At 46.0% G+C, this 19093-nt stretch overlaps 1 protein-coding gene across 2 annotated transcripts in view; it reads right to left on the bottom strand.

Annotated features, from left to right (window-relative positions):
* The window catches only part of FAM124A (family with sequence similarity 124 member A), a 57031-nt gene that overhangs the window by 17912 nt on the left and 20026 nt on the right, over positions 1-19093 (bottom strand). The window contains exons 3-5 of one of the 2 annotated variants that reach the window (XM_012466227.2): positions 16928-16950; positions 16277-16373; positions 10335-11068 (exon numbers count right to left, since the gene is read on the bottom strand). In XM_012466227.2, the coding sequence (XP_012321650.1) occupies positions 10335-11068; positions 16277-16373; positions 16928-16950 (854 nt within the window). The remainder of the gene's footprint in view (positions 1-10334; positions 11069-16276; positions 16374-16927; positions 16951-19093) is intronic. The other variant, XM_012466228.3, reaches the window with a different exon arrangement.

Raw genomic sequence — 19093 nt, 5'->3', positions numbered from 1 at the left:
ATCTACATATGTACATATATTATCATCTATATAGGTATACATATATGTATGAGAATATATATGTAATCTGTATAGCTTTTTGGTGAGCCACTTGAAAGTAATTTGTGGCATCTTCTAGAATTTCTATAAATCCCACATATGTGACTGAGATGGGCACATGTTTCCATCAGCCAACCAAGCATCTTGAATTCCTATATCAGTCAGGAAGGTGATTTTTTCTGTGGTCTGAAAGGGGCCCTTGATGTTGGGAAGGCTCTGGGCAGCCACCTCTGTGCATTTGAATCCTTAGTGGTTTATGTGCTCTGATGATGATGGTGGTGGCAGCGGCGGCGGTGGTAATAATAACAGCAGCAGCTAATTCTTAATAGTCCTTACTGTGTGCCAGGATTTACCATTCTAAATTCTTTCCCTATATTTTGCTCATTTCATCCCATAACCATGTGGCCTTGACTGTGTTGACTTAGGCACACAGGAACTACCCAGAAGTCCCTGACCTGTAGCATTGTATAGGGTTGGGTGTGAGGTGTAAATGCACAAGTGGCCATTTCTTCATGCTCTGAAGGTTACAGCAGGGCTGTCCCCAGTCAGCTGGATCAGTGCTCCCAGGCCTGCAGCTCCTCCAGCTTTCACCAGATTGCCATTTATAGCTTCATCTGGCCCTGGGCAGGTGTGTTTTAGGACTATGGCAAAGGGTACCAGCTCCTCCTCAGGTCACCATGTCACAGAAGTTGAGGCAGTGAGAGACAGACGTGGGTTCCAGCACATCCCTGATCTCCCCGACTTCCCACCAGCCTTCTTTCCCATTTGGTGACAAGCTGATCTGGGAAGATCTCAGCCCCAACACCAGGAGTCTCCTCCACCAGCTCCCCCGGCTGTGTGCTATCCCTAGGCTAGATCACTCCTAAGCCCCTGAGTGTGCCCTGACTGGCACAGCTATCCTGTGAGGGGCTTACTCGTATTATCCCCATTTTACAGATAAAGAAATAGAGGCACAGAGGGGGAAAGTAACTTGCCCAGGGTTGTAAAGCTAGCATTTGGAAGAGACAGGATACAAATGTAAACCCTGGCTCAGAGTCCAGTCTTCGGATCATCATTTTACTAATACACAAAACAGGAAAAATGATTCTTAGCATCAAGGCTTGAAGATGATATATACACAATGTCTGAACCATGACAGGTGCAAATATATGCTTAATAAATGTGATGGACATCTCAATTACTCTGATTTGGTTAAATGAGTGTATCAGGTGACCACGAGTACTTTGAAAATATGTACAGCTATTATAAACCCATAAAATGCAAAAACTAAAATTATAAATAAATGGAAGCCACTGCTGTGGAAGATAAACAGTGTATGCAATTTTTTGTTTTTGTAAAGAGACAGGGTCTTGCTTATTGTCCAAGCTGGAGTGCAGTGGCTATTCACAGACGCATTCATAGAGAACTGCAGCCTGAAACTCCTGGGTGCAAGTGATCCTCCTGCCTCAGCCTCCCAAGGTACTGGGACTACAGGTGTATGCCACTGCATCTGGCAGGGATATGTAATTTTTGAAGCTTTCTTAAGTTTCAGTTGAGAGATATCTCAAAGCACAGGCTACTGAGGAGGCACTGATACAGAGGGACTGATTGGACAGGCAGGGCTTGAGTTTCTGAGGATATAGAAGGTGAAGGGTCAGGTTTTGAGGAATCCCATAGGATAATGGGATCACGGACAGATGGCAGGGAGGGGGGCACCTTGGGGGTTTCAACCCAAGTGGCTGCTCTCATCCAGTCACTGTAATGTTTTATTTAATGCCAATTCTAATTTATTTCCTCTTCCAAAGTTGGACAATAGCAATCATGGGCATTAAAACCATTCCAGAGCAAGCAAGTCAGCACCACTGGCCTGGAGTACCAATGAGTATAGCTACTAAAGGCATAAGCCACCCTTGACTTTGTCCTAGGTCACATGAAAAACATTTATGCACTTTTCAAAAAGTCATAGTAGAAGGCCACTTACTGTTAGTTTGAATGATTCTCCTAAAAGAAACCTAATGAGATTCAGCATTTAGAAAAGTTTGTTTTCAGATCTGGATTTTTTTTTTAGTCAAATAATGAAAAATTTCATTTTTCGTTCTGATTTGGCTTCCAGGAAGCTGAGCATTTAATCCTCGATTCCTTTCCTGCCCTTGCTGTATTTACTTTGTGATCTCTTAGGACAACTATACTGCTATGTATAAACTTGCTTAAACTTTTTTTAGATGCCAGTATATAATTTATAAATACCAAATACAGACACTAAGAAGTACTGAAGAAGTAAAACTCAAACTAAACAGGATTATAGGAAATTCCCAACGAGCAGAAGCACAGTGAAGGGACATGGTTGACTTGCTTCCTTCCCAAAGGGGACTGGAGGGCTTCGTGTGCCCAGGAGGAGGCTGTGCTTGTTTTAGTCAGGTTTTCCACCTACTTACAAATCACTGAGTCTGAAGCTCACGTAGCAGAGAGTTCACTCGGCCAAGCAAGGGTCCCCCTGAGAGGCAAGTGGGGCTCCACCTCTTGTTAATCCCATCACTCTCCAGCCAGGGCTATGCAATGCTCTTATTCCTGGAAGGGTGAGGACGCAGGGGAGAAGAGGCCTCTTCAGGGATGTGGTGAGGTCTGGGGGGACAGAAAGGTTGGCAAAGGGACCAAGAAGGACCATTCAGGCTGTTTTTCCATCCCATGCTAGGGAATACACAGAGAACAGGCTCTCTGCCTGGTTAAGAGGCACGACTGGTTAAGAGTCATCCAGTCTCCTGGGGCAGGGCTGGCATTCTGGCAGGCAGGCCAGCATGGGCTCTTCAGGAGCAGATGGACGGAGCCCCCTGTGGGGTGGATCTGGAGGTCTTCACTTCTTACCACCTCCCTTTAGGGCCAACGTGTCTCCCTCCCCACCCTTGGTGGGCACACCACAGGGAGATGTCAGAGCGAGAAGCCTCCTAGTGGGAAAGGCTGTGGCTCCCCACTAAGGGCCTGCAACCTGCCAGCTACACTGACCCAGCAGGGGCTACAGTGGGCCCACGAGCCCTCTGCCTGACCCCGTGGCCTGGGCGGGTGCTTGCAAACATCTGAGGCCAGTCGATGCTGGTCATGTGGCACTAACTTTTTAAAGTTTACTGAGAGCCTGCTGTGAGCAGGTGCTGAGATAGTTGCCTGGGTAAATATTAACTGGATTCTCATATACAGACCACCTTGGAAGAAAGTGACTTCTTTGAGATGACAAAAATCCAAACTAGTAGAACCTAGATTCTTTGGTAGCAAAGCAGGGATTCCCTTCACATAAAGTCCCAGGGGCCCAGGGGCTCACTCACTCAGCATGAAGCCAAGAACCAAGAGGAAAGTTCCTTAAAGTGAACGTAATGTTTGACCTTCCATTTGAATGGGAAAGAGGTTGGTGGCAGAAAAGAGACAACTAACCCAAAGGTCTCAAGCCCATTTAGGAAAAGGTTCTTTTTCCTACATTTTTGGGGATAAGTGAGGAAGAAAAAGAAAAGTAATTTTTAAAGGAAAAAAATGGACATATGTAGCTCACATAACAAAAATGATATGGATGAAAATGTACCAAATTGCTCTGTGATGGTGGCAGTACCATGAGTGACTTTTTAAAATATTGTGTAACTTCCAAAACATTTTTAGGGTAATTCGCTTTGATTACTTTCTAACAAAATTGTAATTAAAAGTATGAAAACACCAAAAGAAGGATAAATAGAAGCTAACAAAAAATAACTTCTAATGTGGGGGAAAATTCAGTGGAAATTAAAGCAGGTTTTTGGTCTGATGTTTGAAGAACAGGACGACCTGACGAAGCTGGCAGGTTGCAGGGCAAACAGGATTTGGTCTCTGCTTTGTGAGATCTAGAGCCTGGACTTCAACTGCTGCCTCCCAGCAGGTATTGGCTGTGCCTTCCTGTTTTCCTGGGCCAGGATGGGTCCCTCCAAAGCCACACCCCATTTCCCTGTGTCATGGATCCCATGTGTCATGCCACAGAACAATTGGAACCAGCAGTGAACTTGGGGCAGAGGGACCCTCTGGTTCATCTTTGTCCCCCTCCAGTACTGTCCCTGGCTGAAAGTTGTTCAAAGAGTTTGCTGACCTGAACAGCTCCTGGAAGTGCTGGACTGGACATTTTTGGTGTGGTTTACTCACAGGCAGTGCGGTTAGCTTGCAGCCTTGTGTCCCAGGGGATGGGCCCTGCCTGCTGGGCACCACTTGCTACATGCAGAAACAGCAGCACTTTACTCCAGATCTACCACCAAACCTCACTTAGGAAACAGAACCCTGAACAGACCAAACTAAATAAGCTAAGTGAGAAAGGAAGGCCAAGAGGGAAAGCTGGTCCAAGACTGAGAGGAGAAAAAAATCACTTGAAACTCCTCACTTTCCTTCCTTTGCCTCAAAGATCTGCCTGTAATCATAGTTCATTTCTTTCTTTTTTCCTACAAGAAAATTACTCTTCCTCTCAGGGCTGAAAGGTGATGATGTCACAACTGCTGCAGTAATATCAAACCCAGATGATGCTCTGAGAAATGATTTTCTGGGGGTGACTTTCAGCACCCTGAGTGGCCAGCACAGATGAAATGACCCTGTGCAGGCAATGGAGTTGACTGAAATAGCGATTTCCTTCAGAGTCTCGGCCTAGAGGCAAGCCCGTGGAGGGCATATTCGTGTCAGTTCTCCAGGTCCGGGGACTCTCTGCACTAGCCCCGTGCCCCACAGCCTGCTGTTTGCAGGTGTCTTCCTGCCCCATGTGGATCTCCTGCCCCTTGGGTCACTGCACCCCTGCCCAGAGAATACCAGAGCCCAAGCGGGAGAAATAAGGCAAGCTAATGCTTCCTGAGTAGCTGCTGTGTATCAGACATCAGGTGCTAATGGGATAAATCAGTTTGAGGAAGGTTTGTTCACTCTCCAGATACCTCTTGAGACTTGTATTCTTGATGGTCTTACTGAGCCTGTTATTAATGAAAACTACAAATACTTTAAAAAGTGGCATGTCTTAGATGGTGGTACTCAATCTTGAAGCAGCAGCTGGGCTATCCTGCCTTAGAGTATGCTGTGCCTGGCAAATGTGTCTAGGAGGGCACTACTGGCCAATTCCTGGAGCTGGTCAGAGACACAGAACCTCAGCCCCAGCCCACATCTGCTGGACCAGACCCTCTGGAGGTGGAGTCCAAAAGTCTGTTTGACAAGCCCTCCAGGTTTTTTTTTTTTTTTTGAGACGGAGTTTCGCTCGTTACCCAGGCTGGAGTGCAATGGCACGATCTCGGCTCACCGCAACCTCTGCCTCCTGGGTTCAGGCAATCCTCCTGCCTCAGCCTCCTGAGTAGCTGGGATTACAGGCACGCGCCACCGTGCCCAGCTAATTTTTTGTATTTTTAGTAGACACGGGGTTTCACCATGTTGACCGGGATGGTCTCGATCTCTTGACCTCGTGATCCACCCGCCTAAAGTTGGAGATGATGCCAGCACTGGAAATGCCAGGTCCTTACTGGGTTTGTGAGTTGGCTGTGCCTCCAACCACTCCAATCCCACCACCACTTACCGTGTGTAGTAGTGGGAAGTAGTCAGTTTTCTGACCTAAATCTCAGTGTGTGCATCTGCAAAATGGAGATAAGAATGGTCTCTGGCTCATAGAAATGCTGGGGGTTAAGTAAGATATTAGATTGCACTTAGCCCAAAGCGTGGAACCTACTAAGCATGCAATTAGCATTAGGTATCACATTGTTATTTCTTGGGTAAATTATTTCCTGCATGAGCTGATTCCTAGGCAACACCAACTGGGGTAAGTCTGTCCCCTCTTCTGGAAGCAAGAAGAGGTGTCATGCCAGGAGGGTGGACCATGGCAGTGTGTGTCTCTGGCCTCCCCAGAAACACTGGCTGAGCCCTCCCCAGGAGAAGGGATCCTCTCTCAAAGCCACATGGCTGACCTGGGGAAGGAGGACTCCATCAGCACAGCCACCATTTTTTGTGTGGAAGGGAAGCCGGCCCACAGGCCTCGGGCTTGGCATGAGGGGCAGGGACAGGGTACAGGATGGCCACTTCACAGCCTGCTTTACTCTCCGTCCCTGCTTTCAGCAGCTGGAGGTTCCACACAGCCAGCCAGCAGACACCACGGCCCCAGGAGCCCTCTTTCCGACACCTCCTGACACAGCCTTCTCCCTCCTCTGTGTCCTGTTGCGGGGTCCTCCTCACTCTGCACACACCTGGGAACTGCCTCTTAACCAACCTCTCTGCCAGGGTCCTCCATGGCTCCCTCAGTCTCCCGCACACACCCCCACCAACCCAAGGTCCCCGTCCTCACTGCCTTCCCTTCCTTTCCTTCTTTTATTCGTTCCACAAACACTGGGTGTCTAACACGTGCCAGACACTGTTAGAGGCGCTAAGGTGACGGCAGTGGGCCCAAAAGACCAAGACCCTGCCCTCAAGGTGCTTGTCCCTGGTGGGAAGGTGGCCAAGCCTGTGATGTGGGCAGCAAGACAGTGCTACGTGAAGGAACACAGCGAGGTGAGAGGGATGGGCTGGGGCGTCTGTGCCTGAGAATGAGAGAGGGACAACTGTGTTTCACTGTGGCCATTCTTCCCACAGATCTCCGTGACCCTCTGGGGAGGCCTCACTCATGAGGGGACCCTGAGGAGAGACCTGCAGGGATAAGGTGGCCAGCATGTGTTTACGTGGGGAGGGAATCAAGGGGAGGCGAGTGTGGGAGATGCCCTGCGTTCTGAAGGACCCAAGTGACGCAGGGTCACGGGCAGATGAGGGGAGAGGTAGGAGGATAGCGGGAGGCTGCCTTGGGAGTCCCCAGCTGTGTTCTGAGCATAGGCTGTTGACACCACTGAGCCTGTGAGATGCTGGGGGGCGGGGGTGGTTGGGGGGGCTTTTGCTTCCAGGACTGTGAACTGGGACTACTTGTGCATCTAAACATAGTTGATTTTTCCTTCATGAGCTCTGAATCATATCATTGATTTTCCATTTTGCTTTTGCTGCTATAAGAACTCAAAGTCAACTTTGGGGCTTATTGCTGGAACAGTGCTGGCCGATAGAACTTTCTGTGATGAGGGAAATTTTGCAGCGATGCTGTCCAGTACAGTAGCTACCAGCCACATGTGTATAGTGCAAATGAGGAATAATATTTACATTTACATTTTAATGGCCACGTTAACTATGTAGCTAGTGGCTACCATTGAATGGTATAGCTCTAGAAAGTATATAGGAAATGACATGCATTTGGGATGCCACACTTGGTTTATCTTATTTTTCTATCAATATTTGTCGCCTTCTTGAAATCTCTTTGTATCTAACTGTTTTCATTAATTTTCTTTCATGGTATATATGTTTGCCAGCCATCTGAAATACAGTTTTTTAAATGTGAGATCCACTTATAAATATTAAAAAAAGGATAACATAGCCATATGTCCAATGTTTTTGGACTAGAAATTTCTTCTCTCTCCCCTTTCATGTAATAGAGAATAATTAAAATGTTCATTTAAGTGGAGGGGTCCCAGGGCGGGGGAGGAAGAATCTTTTCTTCGATTTCTGTCTTTGTTTTGTTTTTCCATCTGTGTGCTGCTTACACAAATGTTAATTTTGTGAAAATTCACTGAGCTGTATGTTTACAATGTGAACTTTTTGGTATATACATAATTAATATTCTTTAATATAAAACAAACAAAAACATATAAGGAGAATCTACTGTGTTCAAAGCAGAATGTTAGTTCAGTTCTATAGGGGATCCAGAAAGATTGATGAAACAGTTCTTGACTCCACAAAGCCATAGTCTAGTATCGGCAGGCATCAGAATTTCTACAAAATTCTTCCAGGGGGCACCGGGAAGAACTTGAAGCATGTCTGCTGACAGTAAAATGAAAAGAACCAATGCGAAGAGTCATTCATGCCCCCTCTGCATTTTCCAGAGGACTCCTGGGTAACTCATGATGCTAGTAACTCCCCACCTGCCTCCCTGCCCTCCCACCATGAATCAGGCAATGCCAAGAATGAAGGGAAGATACGTTTCAGGAGGACAGCTTCCTTTCCATTTTATCCAATCTCAGTAAAAAACATTTCCAAAGTCTTACGAGGGGCTGAGTAGAGCCCAGAAAAAGAAAAAAATCTCAACTTTTCTTCTCTGGAGGAATTAAAATGGGAGGAGAAAGCCCTGAAATATGGAATGTTATGTCAGTAGGGTAGGATGAGGAAATAAATGCTATCTTTCTGAGAAAAAACAAACAAACTATGTTTTAAGAAAGCAACTAAAAACTACCCAATTGAGATTTTCTTCAATATATAGCTTCATTTAACTAAACAAAAAAATTTATCTTAAGCATTACAGTTCAAAATGGCACTCAGAGAAGACACACTGCTAAAGAGAATGTGGATAGAAAGGTTCACTCTCAACTGCTCCTCCTACCGAGACCTAACTACCTTAATTTCACTGAAGACTGAAATACAAATTTTTACTCTGGAAAGTAATTTACAGAGATGGGCAGGTGTGGATCTCATGCTAGGTATCTGCACTGAGGCAGCTGAACAGGAACCTGCTTGAATGGCCATTACCAGGAATCCTGGGAGAGGAGGTTATGCATCCTTTCTACCCACATTAATTCAATTCCTCAACATATTACTATTTGAACAAAGGCTGCATTCCTGAGTCCCAAGATACAAATCTTTTTGCTACTCTTTCACACTCTGTTGCTCTGACTTCAAAAGCCTGCACCTGTATAGATTTTATAGCAATTTAAATGTGTGGATCTTCTTTGTAATATTCTTTCCATGGTTCCTTTGAGCAGAACCCAGGCCAAGCTTTCATACTGCATTTTTTATTTATCTTATTAGAAGGACCAGGGGAAAAAAGTGCTCTAATTACTCCAAAAAGAAAGAAGTCACTTCAGAAACAGTCACATTCTTTTTGGTCTTTTAGTATAAACAATATCCTTTGCACTTCATTAACTTTCACTTGGTGCAACTGTATTATATTTTGCATAAAGATTTGGCATTCTTCAAACACAGAAGACAATTTTCCTCACGTTTCAAAAGGGATTATAGCATAAACGCTAGCATCCAGCTTATTGAATAATAAAACATTACTTAGTTCCTTATCTGCATAGTTCAAATGGAAGTCTGAAAATTATCTAGTTCCTATAAATAGTATCTCAAGGTGACCTTTCTGATGAGAAATGAGGCCTGGCTGTAGTCTGAACCAGTTATCTGACATGTGCCAAATTCCGACTTCATTTCATGATATGTGGATTACAGTTCTGGTGCTTAAAGCCAAAACCAACAAAAATGATGAAACTTTACCTGTGATTCAAGTAACCACAATCTGTGCCTCTTAAGGCAATGTCCCCAGTTCACTATCAACTTTCTCTTTTCGGGTAGCCAAATGTGAAAACTGAAACGTCAGAGGTAGATGCTTTTCAGAAAAATGAAGTCCTATACTCCTGGAACATATTTACTTGTTAAATCAAGAAAGCTTGGGTCTGGAAAGCATTTATCATGTAGGACCAGATGTCGGATGTTCTGTAATACACATGCTGAATTTTGAATTGAGTATAACTAATTATCTCTAATGAGTCTGGGACAGCCACTAGAAGGATGAGAGGAGAAAGGGGGCTGATAATGCAGCTAAAGAGTTCACCGTGGAAGGACTAGGGCAGCCTACTGTCCTTAAAATGAATTCACTCACCCCCTCCAAGCTGAGTGAAGCCAGAAGCTCCCAAGGCAGCACTTACTCCTGAAAATGTTAAGAGGGCATCATTTTCCCAAGTGATCACAGGATTTCAACAACCTGCTGCCCAGCAGAATGGTGCAAGAGTAGAAGCTGGGGGAGGCGCCCGAAGGAAGAGAACAGCTATCTCCTCTATGAACATCAATATATATTTTAACATTTCCAGATAGATGGGCTTTCCTGAAGTTCCTTTGTGGGAGGGAAGAATCCAGTGGTAAAAACTGTCTTAAGTGCATGGGCATATGTTCAGGAATCTTTAATAGCAAATTCCCTCACTTATAAGCTCATTTGAAATCCCCAGGAGCCATGGGTGTTTAGTGGATGCTCAATAGGGAATGACAGAGGGGCACCTGGAAGAATTGGGAGCATGTTTGCTGATAGTGAAATGAAAAGAACCAATGGGAAGTCTTCCGTGCCCCCTCTTTTGTTGAGATCCAGTATGGCCACTTTGACTTGGCCTAAGAGCTGGGCAGAGGGTCACTGATCTCTCCTTCCTTGTTCATTGCTCTGTGACTGGTACTACTGAGTTTGAGGCAGAGCTAACTGACTTGTTTCTCTGGTCCCCTAAACAGACAGACAGGCATCCCCCCAGTACCTGCAGGAGGATCTTGTTCCCATCATGGTCCTCCGTCTGCCAGCGCCCCTCGCTGATGGGGCTGCAAGGGTTGGGCAGGAGAGGCACGAGCTCGCCGATGTCCCTCACTCGGAACTCCAGCACGGACGAGTCGGTGGGCACTGGGCTCTGGTCACAGGGCAGTCTTTTCAGGGAGAACTGGATGTCCACATCCAGATTGGAGAAAATAGGGAAGATGCAGAAGTCCACTTTCTTCTGGCTGGGGCTCCTCCGGAGAATCAGCTCGTAGAACCTGAGGCTGTCGGCATAGTTGTCGTAGCGACAGTAGACCGTGAAGCGCACGATTTCCTTGCCGTAGTGCACGGGCCGGATGGCCCACAACGGCGTCCCAGGGGCCAGCGTGAAGAAGTCTTGGCTGCAGGGCAGGTAGGGCAGGAACCGGCCGTGCACGCGCTCCGTGTGGTGGTGGCGCCAGGGCGGCTGCTGCAGCGTGCGGTGCAACTGCAGGATCTGCTCCTCGCCATACTCCTCCTGCAGAAACAGCACCACGGCCAGCGCCGGCTGTGCGCCCTTGAGGGGCTTCCGCCGCCGCCGGCACGCCCGCCTCTCGGACACCCGGAACAGCGGGAGGTCCGGGTGGATCCACGCCAAGACCTTGTCGATGGCCTCCTGCAGGGGCTGGGACTCCCCTGGGTCTGCGATTATGTGGATGCTGACCAGGAAAGGGTCCTGCGCCTCTTCCACGGAAAGCTCACCTAGGGGCACACGGAAAATGAATGAATGAATGCAATTATGATTATTTCATTAAAGTGTTCAGTGATGACGTGTACGGGCTTGACAGAGAAGTCAAATTCAACTGAACTGACTCCAAGACCTGTGATTTTCTGATTCCAAGTTTACCTGTAAAAACTACTATGCCAACACCCTAGCAGCCAAAGAGAAAAGGGCTATTGCTACCTGAATAGTCTCCAAGCTGGACAGGGGGAGGAGAACCTTGTTGCTGTATTTCATCAGGTTGAGTGGTATAGGGAACATGTGACTTTATATTTACATATTGGACAAATAGAATGTCAAGTCTAGTGACTTGGAAGGACTAACAGGCCCATTAGAGAAGATGCCATAGCATCTTGTGGACACCATTTAGTATTTCCTGAAATAACTGCAGGGCCTTACCCTATTCATGTTCCCTACACCAACACACTCCTCTGGTTTGATTATTTCATTTGTTTATTTTGTTAACACATGCTCATGGGCTCCTTCCTACTTGCCTTACAGGGAGTGAGGCACAAGGAGAACGATGGAGGACAGGAGAGACCTGTGCTTGCCCCCTGGGGCTTTCTATATGGACAGGTGATATCCTAGCTGGTGACGGGTCCTGCCCACAGTGCCCTCTATTATGGGGGCCTGGCCACGATCATCTTGCTGCTGGAGACACAGGGAAGGATGACCCCTGGAGCCAAGCATAGTGTTCTTGCTGTTGGAGCTTACTGGGGCTGAGGTTAGGGTGGAAGGAAAGCGGGGTGAGACCATGACTGCCCATGAAAGGCTGCCTTTTGTGCCCCTTGCTGGGCCACATCCACCTAGAAGCCCACACATCTTGAATGGGTCGGTTACACCCTCCCTGTGTTCTCTGGCAGAACACCTGAAAGTACTGAATTCCAAGCGTGAAGTTGACTGTTTAACTTGGCAACACTTTCCCATGGGGTGACAGTTTTTTGGCCACATTTGGCATATTTCTAAATCATGTAACTATACTGATAAAAGTCTTGCTCTTTTAAAAGATGGTTCTATTTGCATTTGTCTGTTTTAGGTCTCATTTAAAGGAACTGAGACATCTTTAGGCCAGTTGTGATTTAGGGGGCTACAGTCACCTAGAATCTAGATCTGTCTTTACACACATGCCTCACAGTGTCCACTAGGGGTGTCAGACATAGAGTAATCATGTGGTCAATTGTGTTCTATCAATGTGGTGTGATTTTTGGAATCATAACCTTGATCAAGTCACAGGATGAAAAGTAATTATTTTTTGTGGAAGGTAGACATTTCAAGTGGGCTTACAAGTCCATTTCACCATGTGCAGCTGCAATAATATGGCTGTAATTTCATCAGCTCAAAACCTGTCTGAATTTTCATCTCAACTCTATTAGGTGTCTCACTTGAAACCAGTCCAGCTTGTTGTCTTCTCTCTCATTCACACATTATTTGCACATCTGTTAAGCAATCAGTTTGTACCATGCACTGGGGAGACAAGGAAGCTGGCACTAATTATGTACACCCAAGCAGTATGGGAGTACATTTGCATATACTCTGGCATGATATGCTTCCTGAGAATTGCGCAGTGCACAACCTGCACAACCACAGGCAGCAGTCCTCTGAAGACCCATAAGAGCCCATAAGATGAGAACTTCATGATTTAGTTGGGAAACACAAACATCAAAAATTAAAATTAAATCTGATATATGCCCAAAAGGAACACAATGGAATAGTAACTTGGGGTGGGAGCTAGAGTCACTGTGAAGAAAAGTTCATCTATATTAACACTGTGATAAAAGGGTATCACTATTAACACAGTCTCCTGAATTTCCAATAAACCACTAACTTGTAACAAGACAAGATGGCCGGACAGATGTTTCTTTAGTTGAATACCAGATAAAATAATCATCCTGCTGCAGGGTCATGTGTAACAGAATCGTCTGTTTCTTTAAACACAAGACCCTTACTCATCAAACGTCCTTCACTCTGCAAGAGGCTTTTGGGAACCTGAGAGGCTTCTGGAACTTAAGGATGGCCAAGGTAAGAACAGAGTCAATTTCAGCTCTGCGATCATGGAGTAGAATGGTAAGTGAAATTCTTTAAATTGTCTTCCCTCTCTTTCCTTCCCACTGGCTGAGCATGTATTCCCAAATTTGTATGAGCGAAATGTGAGTATAAAGCAATTCCAACTCACTACACATGACAAAGGAAGGCAGGCTCCTGAGAAGGCTTCCTGGAGGAGGCACCATATGAACTGGGTCTTGAAGGGTAAAGGGCCTCTCACTCATGATTGCCCTCAAATGCTCAGGAGATTAGGAAGAGTGTTTACGAAGGTACAGAATTGTGCAAAAAACAAGCACATTTGGAAAGGGGTGGCCGGTAATTCTGAGACATGGCAACAGATGCAACTGGAAAAAAATGGATTAGAGCCAAGCTGTATGGTGCCTCAGCTCAATTCAGTAGTTAAGGGGCAAAGGAAGGTTTTACACAGAGGTGTTGGGATCAAGTTGGAGGGAAGTTGGCTACAGGCAAAATAAAGAGTTAGAAGACTAGTGAAGATTCAGGCAGGAGATGACAAGGACTTGGCAGTGGAGGTGGTCACATTCGTGGCCCCAGGCCCTTATCCTACTCTGTATCCATCATGAAATTCATCATGATGGCTAGGAAAACAATCAGAATTCAGAGATGATTCTGGCCCTTTGCTTTGCTTGCCCTTTCTGCCTGCCTGGCTTCTTTCTGTTTGGTTGAACAGTCACAATGCTATCCGCAGAAGTACAGTTGAAGCAAAAGTAGTGAAGCTGCAGTGAAATTTTCTGCCAGTCAGTGACTCCAGTAAAATTAGGAGGAAATACCACATCACCTAAATGGATTTCACTTTTCTCTGCTGCCTTGAACTCCTACCAGTGGAGAATGCGACTTTGCTAAACATCAGTGAATGCTCCAAGCAAATGAAAAAGGACAGAAAGGCTTTGAACAATCTGGGGATCAAGAATTTTACCGGAAGAAGTTACAGATGACTTCAATGAGGGAGGAAAAAGCCAAGTGAAGTAAAGGAGCATCTGGGTAAAGAAGTGTCAGGGCCACCAGGCAACGTCCTGATCCCACCCCAAGCTGTGCATGTGGCCAGGTACACAGGGTGACATGTTAGCTAACATGGGTGCTTCTCCATGTTCTACATATATGAACTCATTTAATCCTTAAAACCACCATGGAAGGGGGAGGTGCTATGATTTTCCCATTTTATGAGCAGGAAATTGAGGCACAGGAGGTGAAGTTGCCTGCCAAGGTCACACAGAGAATGAGCACAACTCCAGCATCCGAGATCCGTGTGCACCCTCAGCCTAGGCTCTGCAGAGAAGTGTACTCACCTCTCCACTGTATCTGTTTCATAGCACAGTGGCCAGCTGCCATTCTCCATCTGTGTTTGGCCACAGTGGCTCCCGCCTGACCCCTCTGCATGGCTCTCCCACCTCATTCTGACTGGCTTCCCTCCCAGCCACCAGCCAACAGCTTCATTTCTTGGATACCCACTTACATTTCTTTCCTCTGGCCCCAGGTCTTGGAGGAAGAATAAGTTAGAAACTACCCTCCCCGTTGGCATATGCCCAGGTCTTCACATCTCAGCAGTGCCCTTGAGGGCAACTCAAACAGGCCAGCACCACAGGTGGGTGCACGAGTGAAAGGAATGCAAAACAGTGACCCAGGAAAGCCTGCAGCACAGTGTGAGACGCTTGGGTGTGAAGAGGCCCAGGAGAAAGTGGCTTCTGTGACTCCCCAGCGGAGTTGTCAGGTCACTCAGCCCTGTACCATCTCTATCAGTTACACAAAGGTTTCCCTGAGAGCAGTAACAAAGACCATGCTGAAGTCTGCATGGATGAGTGAATGTTTACAGCTCTGCAGAAGGGCAAGATGCCCAGCCTCAGAGCAGGGGGGTGGGCTGAAAGGCATTCCACCAAGTACTAGCTCGCCTGGCAGCTTGGGAGGCAGTCAAGACCAGGCAAGCCAGGAAGACGAAGACCCGACCCCCAGAGCCCCCTCTGAAATGCGTGAACCAGAGATATGTAAGTGGCTCAGACCCTGCCCCAGAGAAGCTAAGGAGAATGAGTGGTGGCATTAGCATGCTCTGGCCATTGCTAGCATGTACCCGCTGCATGTGACCCGAAAACACACAGTAAAGAACACAGAACGCAGCTTCAAGCTGTCATCAGGTGTTAGAGTTACACACCCCCAAGAGAAACGTGCCTCTGTGGAGCTGGATAGGAAACCAAGTATTTGAGGGGAAGGACAGAAAATGTGAATAATTAATTGCCATGAAAAGCCTCTATGCCTCCCTGGAGAAGCAGAGATGACATGACTGTGGGATGTGCTCTGCCTTTATCATATCTATTACACGTCTTCTCAAAGGACCTCAGCGAGCACCTGTTGAATTAGGGTAAAACACAGACCAGAACCAAACAGACCAGTGGCACAGACTGCCCCAAGGCTGGTAGGAGGATGGGAGCTGCTCACACAGCATTAACAAGGCTTTCAAATTAGTTTGTGTTTCTCTAAGGAGAAAGAAGATTCTTTTTCATGTGATTATAGACAATTAGGCTTTCCTTTGACAACATAAAATGAAAACCATGTTAAAGAAAGCAGTGTACAAGCTCAGGCCTTCTATGATCCAGAAAGTGTACTATTAGCCTGGGCATTTGTTATATATATATTTTCCAACATTTTACCTCTCCTGTGTATTCTGTTTTTGGCAATTTAAATTTAACAGAAAATTAATTTATACAATAGCAACCATTTATTATGCTCTTATTATTTGCCAGACATTGTCCTGCAAGCTTTATGTATACTATCTCATTTGATCTTTAAACATGATGATAGAGGAGTATGCTCCCCATTTTGCAGATGAAATGCTAACTGACCTGCTTAAGACCACTTGGCTGGAGAACAGCAAGAGCTGTCTGAACCCCGGATCTGTACTCCTCGCCAGTACATCTTCTCAATTCTCAAGGCCACAATCCTTGTGATACAGGAGATAGAAATTATTTAGGCAGATAGTGAGTGTAAAGAGCCCTTGCCAGAATTTTGCTTTTAACAAAAAAGCAGCCCCCAAATTTATTTTCTAACAAAGAGCAGCCTGAAAATTCGAGCTGTAGGCATAGCAAGCTGGAAGTTTGCACGGATGAATGCCAGCAGCTGTGCCAATAGAAAAGGGCTACCTGAGGGCCAGGAATGCTCAACAGGGAGGCTCCCTCTTCCCTTTTCTTTGTCACCATGTGTACAGTAAAGGAACAGGCAACATGGCAGAGATCCCATCTGCATAATAAAAGATTAAAGTGGGGGGGCCAGATTTTCGCATGCTATGCAAATGGTACACCTAGTCCTAACCAGTTTTTTACACATTATGAAAATGGCACACCTGGTCGGACCAATCTTTTGTGCCCTATATAAATCAGACACCACCTCCTCAAGCTCATCTATAAAACCCCTTGCATTTTGCCGCAGACTGGAAACCAGCTCTGGAGCCCTCTCTCTGCAGGAGATAGTCTTTCTCTTTCTTTCGCTTATTAAAGCTCTACTCTTAATCTCACTCCCTGTGTGTCCACATCCTTGATTTCCTTGGCATGAGATGACAGACTTCAGGTATTATCCCAGATGAATGATACCACTGCACTTAGAATCATTGTGTTGGTGTTTTATTTTATTTTTTGCCCCAAATTGGCTGGGGCTCTGAAATCATGGCTTAGCTCCTTCACCTACCTTAGGTGGGAAAGCCTGCTGTGAATTGGCTGGCCATTTCACCTAGGTGGGCATCCTCAGCTGGAGTCTTCAGGAGAAAAGGGCAGGAGATGGAAGTCCTGCCTGTTGACAGACTTCCAGGTGCTGGACCTACCTCAGTGCTGCCTGTGCCAGAGCCCTGCAGACATAGAGTTCTGACTCTCGGTCTACCACTCTCTGCAGTCTTGGGCTTCAGATCAGCCTTGCCTGCACTGCCTCTTGCTGGCTGGTACCTGCCAGACAAGCCCTTCTCCCAGAACTGGCCAACTGGTGTGTCCCCAGAGCACCCACTCCCCAACAGCAGGTACATCTAGTTGAAGGTATCTTTCATTCCAAAGAACTTCCTGAACAAGTCTCAGGATGACAAGCTCAGGTACCCCATTCTAGAATTTTTGGGCCACAATTAATATGATTGCCATTTTAGACACAATTTGTCACTGACAATTTGCAATGTAGTTGCATCATTTACTTCATCAAGGAATGTTTACTGAGTACCCACCATGTTTTAGGCACTAGAGGATACAGTGGTGAATAAAACAGTCTCTGCCTTCAGAGAGCTGATAATCTAGTGAGGGAGATAGACAATAAATAAATATAGAAGACAAAGCTGGGGAGCTAAGTCCTACAGACAGACACTTCACTCAACACACACATGCTCAATGTGGTTTCCAAGGCAGCGGCTGTAACCGCTTACCATCAACTGAATAAACGGCCGTGCCCCATTCCAGTGCCAAAACTACTGCCAACACCCTAGTGCCTAGTAATCCCCCATGAAGCCAACAGACTGTGAACACGGGCACCTCCAGCTGTTGCAGGCTGTTTGGTTTAGGAATCTGGCCATAGAGCCTGGCTTGAGACCTGCATAAGGTTGAATAAACTCCTTATTTGCATTTCTAAAGCTCCCCTCTGTGGCATTGAGTAGCTTGGGGGCTGGGATACTGATCTGCCAACCAGATCCATGTGATCCAGTGGCACAAAACTCAGGTGAGATGGTACGTCTCACACATACAACAAAGACAGTCCAGAACACAGGCTGACACTGTGAATAAAGACCTGATCTTGGCCGGGCACGGTGGCTCATGCCTGTAATTCCAGCACCTTGGGAGGCAGAGGCAGGCAGACCACCCAAGGTCAGGAGTTCAAGACCAGCCTGGCCAACATGGTGAAACCCCATCTTTACTAAAAATACAAAAAATTTAGCTGGGTGTGGTGGCGGGCGCCTGTAATCCCAGCTACTCGGGAGGCTGAGGCAGGAGAATCACTTTAACCTGGGAGGCAGAAGCTTGCAGTGAGCTGAGATGGTGCCAATGCCTTCCAGCCTAGGCAACAAGAGCAAAACTCCATCTTCAAAAAAAAAAAAAAAATCAGATCTGAAAGCAGGAGGAAAAAGCTCTGCATGACGATGAACACAAAACTCACAGAGGGCCGGACTCTGGACATTGAGGCATTCCCCAGAATGCCAGAAACAAACGCCTTCAGAAAGGGGCCTCCAAATTCCTTCCTGGGAGACGTTATTCATCCGGAATGTAATGAATAACCTGCCTTCATCTCTTTTTTTCACAGTTTTAGAAGCCAGTTCTTTGAAACTCTGAACTAATTAAAAATGTGTAAGCAACTCCCTTACTCCACCAATGTTTAAGACAAAATCCTAGACTTTGTTAACTCTTAGTAATTTTATAATTTTGACAAGGACTTTGGTTGGCCTGCAATTTTGGGCTGTGAAAGTAGTGAGGCTGGTCGCAGTGCCAGCCCCAAAATGAAGGTGAAATTAGATGCAGCGTTGGAAATAGTGACCTGTGGTAGCAATGAAGTGACATATAGGATTTTTAACATGGACATCCAAACTGCATTCACAAACTTCCTCAGCCTGAATTCACAGAACTGTCCTGTAATTGAAGAGTTGACCATAGGCTGAAATGTTTAAGCCAAAACTTCTATTTTCATTTGGCAGAGGAGCACAATAAGGGATCTTTCTGGTCTATAGGCCCTCTCATGCTTTTATAAGAAGGGTGCCGTCGCTATCACAGTTATTTGACTGCCCTCTTTTTTTTTTTTTATTGTTTGCTGCAGAAACAATGTCAGGGATCTGGATGTCTAATGCATATTCCTGAGCTCATTCTAAAACCAGAACACTATTAAGAAAAAAAAATTTAGAAAGTAAGGCAGATATCTAAAGGTATCTAAAGATACCCTGCTTTTTTTTCCACTTGGAAATGGGGCATCCATCTTTCTTAAAATGCATTTCTAAGCTTCATTCA

This window comes from Aotus nancymaae, unplaced genomic scaffold (assembly GCF_030222135.1).
Source record: "Aotus nancymaae isolate 86718 unplaced genomic scaffold, 86718_ANA_hifiasm-v0.15.2.pri h1tg000009l, whole genome shotgun sequence".
Lineage (NCBI taxonomy): Eukaryota > Metazoa > Chordata > Mammalia > Primates > Aotidae > Aotus > Aotus nancymaae.
Note: the sequence above shows the minus strand (reverse complement) of the source record. Positions and strands in the feature narration are given on the sequence as shown.